At 29.7% G+C, this 10,478-nt stretch overlaps 2 protein-coding genes across 2 annotated transcripts; one reads left to right on the top strand and one right to left on the bottom strand.

The window, feature by feature from the left end:
- Nucleotides 1-553: 553 nt before the first annotated feature.
- Nucleotides 554-2,099, top strand: LOC110664192 (GEM-like protein 5). The gene is made up of 4 exons (XM_021823763.2): nt 554-675; nt 823-1,196; nt 1,282-1,556; nt 1,669-2,099. The coding sequence occupies exons 2-4, from the start codon at nt 881-883 to the stop codon at nt 1,861-1,863; spliced, it is 786 nt and encodes a 261-aa protein (XP_021679455.2). The 5' UTR covers nt 554-675; nt 823-880; the 3' UTR covers nt 1,864-2,099.
- A 6,728-nt stretch (nt 2,100-8,827) lies between these two features.
- LOC110639419 (protein CURLY FLAG LEAF 1) lies at nt 8,828-10,478 on the bottom strand. Its single transcript, XM_021790352.2, has 2 exons — nt 10,095-10,478; nt 8,828-9,476 (listed from the first exon to the last, which is right to left on the bottom strand). The coding sequence occupies exons 1-2, from the start codon at nt 10,353-10,355 to the stop codon at nt 9,165-9,167; spliced, it is 573 nt and encodes a 190-aa protein (XP_021646044.2). The 5' UTR covers nt 10,356-10,478; the 3' UTR covers nt 8,828-9,164.

Here is a 10,478-nt window from a genome sequence, read left to right as displayed (position 1 = left end):
TTTCTTTGATGTGTATATTGCATATAATTAAACTAAGTGAAACCATATTCATGTTGATTCGTGTTTGATTTGCGAGCCTAATGAAATTTTAAGTTAGCTTGTAGAGGGATTTGAGCCTATCAAGTCAACAGAGTGTAGTGGCAAGTTTAGAAGGAATTTTCCCACCAACTTTTCTTGGATAAAAGTGGCTCTCCATAGACATGGCGCAGCGTAAAGCTTTAATCTTATGCTCTGAACTAACCTTCACGCTTCAAACATCACGTCTTTCGCTACGGCAACCTCTGTAATTAATTGCCTCTAACCTCTGTTCTGAAATCTTGGGGGAGCAGAAACAGAGTGATATACGCAAGTAACACCAACACGCTTATTAGATATGGGCTTTTGTTTTAGGCCTTCAGCCTCTAGCTTTTCTACTTTCTTGGTTTGGGATCATCTTCATTTGTTGGGCCACAAAGATATAAGGTGTTGGTTGGATTTAGATCCATTTCAGCTAAAATGGTAATCGTGAGAGCGACCTGGCCAGCTCTTATCCTAAAGCCTGGAAACTTCTTGATTTTTGCTGTCAGCTTTTCCAGATAACATCAGCCAGTCAACCAGCCGAAGGCCATTTTAAATTGCATTTTCTCGTTAAGACCATGTGGCTACTGCCTAAGGATGAAGTGCCAAATCTCGAAGGTAAGTGAGCTTTCCATATTTATGTAATAATTATTTCTTCATAGCGAAGAAAATAATTTCCGTGTATACGACACCCTTTATCAGTGGATTAGGTGGATTAATAAGCCATCATCTTCTAATAACTAATCAAAATCAAAATATAAACAGTGCTTATTCAAAGGAACTGCCAATTCTGTGTTTTGCATCTCAAAAAATTGAGCAAACCATGGCAACCCCTTCACAAGAAACACAAATAGCAGAATCCCATGAGCCCTCACAGCCTCATCAACCCCCATCAAAGGAGGAAGCCGAGAAATGGGGCACCCATGTCATGGGATCACCGGCAGCCCCTACTGTCCACCCTGACAACCAAAAAGCAGCCTCATGGAACGCCGCTGACCACCAGCAAATCTATCAGCAGCCTTATCTTGTGTATTCCCCTGTAGAGAAGCCAAGCAACAATCCTTTTGAGCCGGTGATCCGAGCCTTCAATACCTGGAGCAGGAAGGCGGAGAACATAGCCCGGAATATATGGCACAATCGTAAGCGATGTGAATCTATTTGCAAATAATCACAACTTTCAATATGCTCTGTGTTTTTAAATTCTTCTGCTCATAAAACTTGCAGTTACAACGGGGCCTTCAGTGTCTGAAACTGCTTGGGGTAAGGTGAACTTGACAGCGAAAGCAATCACAGAAGGTGGCTTTGAGTCTCTCTTCAAGCAGGTTTTTGAAACTCACCTGAACGAGAAGCTGAAGAAGACTTTCGCTTGTTACCTTTCCACATCCACTGGCCCTGTTGCTGGAACCCTCTATCTATCGACTGCTCGGGTAGCCTTCTGCAGTGACCGTCCCCTTTCCTTTATGGCTCCATCAGGGCAGGAGACTTGGTGCTACTACAAGGTAATATATGCCAGAAATTCCATTGAACAGAATAGGAAATGCAATCAATTATCTTTCTATTTATGAATATGCATACTTAATATCAATTGAACAATTCATATTTGTTGTGCAGGTGATGATACCACTGAACAAAATAGGCCAAGTAAACCCGGTTGTCGTGAAAGAAAACCCACCAGAAAAGTACATTCAGATGGTTACTATTGATGGTCATGATTTCTGGTTCATGGGCTTCGTTAATTTCGAGAAAGCATCTCATCATCTCTTAGATGCTGTGTCAAACTTCAGGGCATCTGGAAGTACAGTTTAACTAGTACTATGGTATCCCCCATGTCCCTTTGGCTTCTGAGTTGTTTGACTGTTACGCTTTCTATGGGGTATATATATATCAATTTCACATTCTTCATGGTTGTGTCTGCAACAAGAACATTGGTAAAGTTGTTCCAACTATCTTTCATGCCTTTGTATATCCTTGAACCATGTCAAACCAAAGCACACGAACACCACACTTCTGAAAATTCAAAAATTATCCTCATTTTGTGTTAAGATAGCACCAAAATTTTGTTTCTATTTCTCAGGAACGGCATGCTACTACAAGTGAAAAATGCTATTAGGCGAAGAAAATTTAGACCGTTTGGTGTAATATGGATTGATTTGGAATTTTGGACGGTTTGAAACTTAGCTTCTTGGTTTACAATTAATTCAAATCGAAACCAATCATTCAAAATTGAAACGATTTAGATTGAAATAATTTGGTTTGATTTTCTTCAACTTAAATTTAAAAAAAAAAAAAGTAAAAATGGCATTTGAAAATTTAATCACTTCAGTAATGGATAGCCTATAAAATTTATAGTGTATATTTGATTCAAACTCAATTTTGGACTCATAAGACAGAAGAAATGGGTCTTTATAGTGGAGAATTAATTATTTGTTAATTTTATTTTAATAATATAATTTAATATTTATTTATTATATATATTATAAAATTTTATTAATGATAAAATTTTTAATTAATTATATTAAATGAAATTTAAATTTGTATTAAAGTTTAAATAATTATATACTTATTAAAATTAAAATTAAATTTTTATTTATTAAATAATTATTAATTATTTCCTCCAAATATTTCTTTATAAAAATATAATAATATAATATTTTATATTTTTAATACATAAAATAATTTTATATTCAATAAAAGCTATAATAATTTAAATTTTAAAATTAATTAATATTTTAATATTTCTTAAGTTATATTAATTTCAGTCTTTTAATAGGTGATATGATAATTCATTTATTAAGTCAAATTATTTTTCCTTTCGTCCCAAAAAATATATTTATTTTTATTTTTATATGAATTAAAAATATATAATTAAAATAGTTAAAATAACAAATTTTATTTAATATTTATTAAATATACCTTTTATTATATTATTTTTTAAAAAATTAAATTATTCAAGTTATTAAATTATTTTCGAAATTAATAAATTTTATTTTTTTAATGCATATTAAATAAAGACGTATTAATAAATTAGTAAGGTGTATTTTTTAAAGTTTGACTTAAAGTGGGGGCGTATTCTCACCGGAGAGGTTTGTGGGGATTGATGTGCAGCCCTAGTTTCATACTTTCATTTTATACCATAGAGCCCAAAGATCTAACCTGGGCCTTGTTACTCCAATTAGGGAAGACCCAGTTAGCTATTGGGCTGGGCATTATCACAAATACATAGCCAGTGATTCGTAGATTCAAAACAACAAAGCATCCAAGTTTAATGGACAAGAAGACATGTACAAGAAGTTGTCTGTATGGTTAAGAAATTTACTGATAAAGAACTGTTGAAATCCATGTAGCAACACATTGCACTTCTTTTTATAAGAGCAATAATTTCTCATGATGGGGGCCATGAATAATGGTGTAAGCCTCAGCTTTTGTTGTTTGAATGAAGAATCTGGTGATGGGCCGGGGGGCACTATTATTCTGGAAAACATAGCAAGCCACCGCGGGTCTATGGCCCTCTATTTGTAGTTTCTACCTTACTCTCCCCCTCTTCAAAGCAATTCCTCCACCAGACATGTGCTTTATCGTCTGCTATTATATATTTTCAAGCCAGCTCTTGTGCTATTATAGTGGTCATTAACCAGCTAATTATTTAAAATGTTGGTATAGTAGGAGGGAAAGTGCAGAGAAGTACTGTAGAAACGAGAAGATGCAAAGTGGAAGAAAGACACAAGAACACAAGGATACTGAAACAGACAAACAAATGCGATTCCCTACCCACAAAGTCCACATATAAATACATATATAAGAGCCCTTTGACAATTAGATTAAAATAAAAAAAAAAGAAGAAATTGAATTTCTTTAACTGAGTGACTGACTCGTACTATAGCTAGAGCTCCATATAGTGCACTCTGCAAAACCCTTTAGGCCTCACTGCTTAGATTCCTTCTGTCAAGCAAAAGCAAAGTAAAAGAAAAAGGTTTCTTTGTTTTCTCCACAGTCCCTAGTAGTCCAGCTATGACGACTACCTATCTATATATGTATTCCCATGGACCATCTTCCTCTCTTGTACTATATGAACACCAAAGCATCTCTGAAACTCGAATCTTTTAGGACGGAGGGCCTCACCTCCTCAGTCCTCACAACAAACAACTGTACCATTGTCTCACCCTTTTGCATGCAACCCCTTTTTCTTACTTTGCAGTTCCAGCTTCATCTTTTCATATTTTTTTTAGTTTTCTGCAAATAATCCTTGCAATTTAATTTTTCATTATTGGAAATTTCCTAATCATTGAATCTTTAATTCTTAATTAATTAATCACGGGTCACCACTTTTCATATTCCCACAGCCGCAACACTCAGAAAAGCTGCTCGTATGTTGCTCTTTCTTTCTTGTATGCGTTCAAAATTTGATTCAAATAATTTGTACTTTTTCTAATTATAATTTAATATTTTGAGAAGAAAATCAAGAATATGATCTTGTACAGAGAATTCAACAGCTGATTAACCATACACATATGAAGCAGAAGAAAATAAGTTTGCAGTAATTAAAATTAAACTCATCAATCATTTTACTTTATTTATTTTACGGAGATAATATATATACATATATAATCAATATTTTAGTCTAAAAGAAAAGATTATTAAGAGTGGGCTTAGGCTTATTAAGAGTGGGCTTTAGGGTTTGAATCTCACCAGTATAATTCATTCTCTAATATTAAAAAAAAAAATGGAAATAATATATAGGGAAGATAAAAGGAGGTGTAGCACCAAACTTTAGAAGGAAAATTTTCATGAGCAATGATATATTGGAGGCGACAAAAAAAATCATGGGCAAGCTTTCTTTATATGAAATGTTGGTGGGATTTGAGAGCCTATTAAGGCTACTTGGGAATCAACTACGTATGGCTATAGGAGTAGCAAAGCATTTTTTTTTTTTTTCTCACTGTATAGATATCTTCAGCCTATTGGATCATAATTAATTTTATTTACGTTGTGCATGTCTCCATCTACAGAATGAAATACTCAGACTTAAATCGCTTAAAGAATAAAAATATCAAATCACTCATACTAAACACTGGTTTGGTGAAATTTTTTTTAGTCTTACCATCAGTCTCAACAAAATAATTCAATAATTTAGAAAGAAAATTATATAAAATTCAGGATATATTTGTTACACGGAAAACTTATTTTTAAAATATTTTCATGTTTTCTATTGTTGAAAAAAAAAATTATAAAAACACTGGAGGAAATCATTCTCCTGAAAAATATTTTTCAAGAATTTCAGTGAACAAGTTAGAGAAGCCCCAACTCTAAGAAATAATTTGCCCTGTAGCCTTCCTTCTCTCGGTATTTTCACACATACTTGTTCTTGCCTAGGACAAAGTTTTACAGAAGGGAAAACTTAATATATATATATATATATATATATATATATATATATATATAATAATTTATTAAAATCGATTGTTAATTGATTCAACAATCCATTTAATTGTTACAATGAGATTAGTTGCTAATCGATTAGCAACTGACTAATAAATTAATTGCTAGGGTTGATAACATAATCAAATTTAAAAAAATAAAATTTTTATTAAAAAATTTCAATTACTGCTAGCAACCGATTTAACAACTGAAATTAGTTACTAATAGCAACCGACACATAATTGGTTGTAAAAAATTTGATACCTTTAGTTTGACAAATTTTCAATCTTAAAAAATTAAATTTCTAAATAAAAAAAAAATTCTCATAAATAAATTATTTTAAAAATTAAAAAATAATAATTTATTAATGAAAAATTATTCTAAAAATTACTAAAATAATAATTTATTAATAAAAAATTAGCTAGTACTATAAACTTAATATAAAATTTTACCAAAAACAAATTACTAATAATAACTATTAATCAAAATAATAACAAAAATTAAATATAAAAATATATTTACAAGACAAACGAGTAAAAAATTGATATATATATATTATAACAAAAAAATTAAGAAAAAATTAATTAGTACTAAAAATTAGTACGATAAATAATTTACTAACAAAAAATATATGAAAAAAAAATTATAATAAAATAAATTAAAAAAAAGAAAAAGAAAATAAAGAAGAAATTAAATGGAAAAGAAAAAGAAGATGAAAAAGAAATTATAAAAGAAGGAAAAAGAAGATGAATAAGAAAATCAAGAAAGAAGATGAATAAGAAAATCAAGAAAGAAAACGACAATTAAGAAGAAAATATATGAGAAAAAAAAAGTTGATGGATAAGAAAAATGGAAAAGAAAAAGACGAAAAAGAAAATAGATGAAAAAGAAAAAAATAATAAAAAAATAAATTAAAAATGAAAAGATGATAAATAAAATATATGAGAAATAGAAATATGATGAATAAAATGATAGAAATAAGAAGAGGAGTGGGAAAATAAAATAAGTAGCAGTTTATATAAGTAAAAACTAATTTTCAATTGTTAATTTTTTCAAAAATTGAATGGGAATTTTTGAAAAAAAAAAAATGTATCCGATTCGCAATTAGTTGTAAAAATCAATTACTGTTAGCAGTCAATTTGCAAATCAGTTATAAATAAAAAAATAAAACAAAAAATTAGGTGATACTTTTTTAGGGAACAAAATTTTGCAGTCAATTCGATATCAATTGCAAAATCGATTGCTAATAACAATCGATTTCATTCAGTTACAAAAATCGATTACTAAATACCAACTTACAATGAATGGATTGCAGAATTGGAGCCTTTTAAAAAAGTTATAAATTTAGCAACAAATTTTTGTAACCGACTTAATCGATTTTTAATAATAACTAATTTTTACAATCGATTGCAAATCGGTTACTAAATTTTAAAGTCAATTAAAATAACTCTTTAATTTAGTAACAATTTTTAAATCGATCTCTAACAATAATCAATTTTAATAATTAATTTTTTAATTGGTTACTAATTATATATTCAAGAGTTTCGAATATTAATCAGCAACTAAATTAGTAACCAATTATAAATTAGTTACTATTAGTAACCGTTCTTTCATTAGTTGCTAAATTTTTAAAAATTAATTATTTTATTAAAAAAAATAAAAATTATAAATTTATTGTAAAATCAATTGTTGATAGCAATCAATTTCAGTATGTTGCAAAACTGATTTGTTTTTTTTAGTGGAATCAACCAAGAATTGGGAATCACTCTTTGTTGTTGGTAATTGAATCGGTAAATTTATAAAATCAAAATGGCTCCTAGTAATTTTACTAGTTCTTTATTTTCTTGCTGTGATAGAAACAAGACCAATGGTGATAAATTTTATTTAGGATAAACTATAATTTAGTATATTTATTTTCAAAACCAAGAAATTTAGTTTATGGGATTTGATAAAACCTACAATTTAGTCCCTACTATTAAGTTTTCAGTTAAGTTCCCACTAATTATAGTAAAAATGATCAAAATACCCTTAACTCTGTTTTTAATCTAAAAATAATTTAGCTCATAAGATTTTATTTTATTGACAATTTAGTCCTAGAGATTTAGTTAAACCTACAAAGTAGTCCCTATAATTTTAAATTCAATCAATTTAGCCATTGACATTTTAATAAGCTTGTAAGTTAGCTCCTACCATTAGAATTACGATTAATTCCATATTAAATTTAATGAAAATATCAAAATGCTTTTAATTATATTTTAAATTTGAAAACAATTTAGTCATTGAAAATTTATTTTAACAACAATTTGCGTCCATGTTCATTTTTTTTTCTTTTTTCATATATAACAATATAATATTATATATATGAAATTATTATTAATTGATATATATATATATAATTATTTATATATTATTAAAACAATAATGACATAAATAAAATTTTACCAAATTATAAGGGCTTATTTATAAATAGTTATAACATTTAAGAATTAATTTGTAAAATATACATGTAAATTTTTTAATTAATCAAAATTTTTAAGGGCTTTAAAGTAATTAATCTATATTTTAATAATTTCATTTTAAAATTTGTTAATTTAATGGGGCCACGTTTTACAAAATCTGAGTAATAAAATTATTAAGAAAATAAATCTTTATGAACTAAAATATTTTCAAATTAAAAATAAAGATAAAGATATTTTGATATTTTTATTAAAATTAAAGGTAGAAATTAAGTTATAAGTTTTAACAGAACTAAATTACCTAGATTTTGAAAATATAAAAATTAAATTATAGATTTTATTAAATTTCAAAGACTAAATTATAATTTTCTTTCATTTATTTGAGCTTTGTTAAATGGATTGTTGAGTTTGCTTAATGGATGGTTGAATTTGATGAGATAATAATTTGCTCATCTCATCTAAGTTCTAGTGGATCAAATTGTCATGTTTTTTTTTTTTGGGGGGAATTTAATTATTTAAAGTTTAGGATTTAATTAGTGAATTTGGAATTTAGTTTTTTCAAATTTCATTCTGGTGAAATATTCATGCATGAATCTGTCAAAAACATAGAGTATATTTTATACATATACACAAAATTTGATTGTAATAGTAGTAGATTAAATAATAAAACTACAATTAATGAAAGAAGAAGGCAACAACACAATCAATGAATGAACAATTAATGCTGATTTGATTCCAGCAAGCACCTATAAACACCAATGATAGGCAAAAATAAGTAAGGCAATTTGCCAGCAAACCACACACTTGTTAATAAATACTCAGCAGCCATTCTCAGTGAGCATGAATTATCTTAATAACAGATAAAAAAATTAAAAAATTAAGGAAAAAAAATGAAAAGATAAGAAAAGCTACACGTTTCAATCATTACCAAATATTATTCTTTCTTGTGCATTGACCTTAGCACTGGCACTCTCTCTCCCTAGCTAGGTGGCTTCAATGGCGCCCTCAAGAAACCAAAAAAACAAAACAAATGTAACAGCTAGAAGAAAGAGAAGAGAAAAAGAAAAAGAAGTGGTGGAGAAATAATAGTAAACTAAAACAGGCTAGCTAATATCCCCATTTGTAACGCATTTCATGATCATTCCACGCTCAGAAAATTTTCAAAAGCACAAAGGAGTTCTTTGAATTAAAAATTAAAACCATAGAGATTAACGCAAAAGAAACAAGAAATTCAATTCATGGAGAACCATTTTCAGATCTATCAAAATGGAGAAGTTGGCCATTGCATTTGGGGCAATCTTCAACCTGTTTTGGGACCATGAAGTACATGAAGCAGCTTTTGCAACCAGCCACAACCAGGACATGATCTTCTTTCTGCACCCGATAATGTTCTCTTGAAGAAGATGGAGGGGAGGATTCTGATGATGACTCCTCACTGTCATATGAGCTGTCATCTTCTGAGTAGAAATCCCCGTTGTAGGGTGTTAGTCTTGGATCTTCTTTGGCTTTCATTCCATTCCTCCAGTTTATATAGTAAATCTCCCCTGTCTGCATATACAAGCAAACCCTTTTTTCAAAAACTTCACAAATCTTGCACATTTGGTCATTGACCATTGATTTCAACATTAAAGAAACAAGACGAGAACACTGAAACTCAATTGCCATAATCAAGAAAAGAAGATGTTTGGGTTGTCCATTAATTCAAAGGTTATAATAATATTATCAACAAAACCAGAAAATTAAAAGAAAAAAAGGAAATTGATTTCATGGTCCCCATCAAAGGAAAGGCATCAACCAAAAACTAATCAAACCCTGGAAATAGGTTCCTTGCCTTTCCTTTGTTATATTAACACCAACAGCAATCAAAAAGAAACAAAATTTATTTGGCGGTCAAAGCTGGAAATTTCATCCCCTTTTCTTATTTTAGAAATGCAGACCAAAAAGGCTAAATAATTAAGAAAGAAGAAAAATTTTATTCCATATTTAGGGTTTTTTTGGGGTGGATAACCCTATTCTCAATCTGGGTAGTATTATGTGCAAAAGAAAGCAGAAAGCAGAAGCATTAAAAACAAAGGGCATTGAAGAAGAAAAGACATATGAGGAGAGATCTGCATTTATTGAAGCTAAAAGAGACGAAAGATACTTTTGAATCTAAAAACACAGTACCTTTAAATCGAGGCATTGTTCCCAATGGTAAGGTAGAGAGAGATGAGAGTTAAGCTCCAAGGTGGTGTCATCAGAAGTAGGAAGAAGATGATTTTGCTGAGGCGGTGCTGCTTCAGCTTCTGCATCAGCATCAACATCGTCAGTGCTCGAAGACCTCTCTCCAGCGGCTAAAACTCCCCTACTTCGGTGATGATTTAGCGAACAGTTTTGAAGAGACCTCTCTAAAGATGCAGTGATTGTGGCCATGTTTGGAGGTATCATTACTTAACCACCTTTCTTCAACCTTCAACTAACAGATAATTATATATTTATAAAGATAATGTAGAAATAGGGATTTTGAGATAGATGAAGACTGTTAAGGGTTTGAGATTTTGAAGGGATCGT

This window comes from Hevea brasiliensis, chromosome 5 (assembly GCF_030052815.1).
Source record: "Hevea brasiliensis isolate MT/VB/25A 57/8 chromosome 5, ASM3005281v1, whole genome shotgun sequence".
Classification (NCBI taxonomy): Eukaryota; Viridiplantae; Streptophyta; class Magnoliopsida; order Malpighiales; family Euphorbiaceae; genus Hevea; species Hevea brasiliensis.
This window is presented reverse-complemented; position numbering and strand designations above follow the sequence as displayed.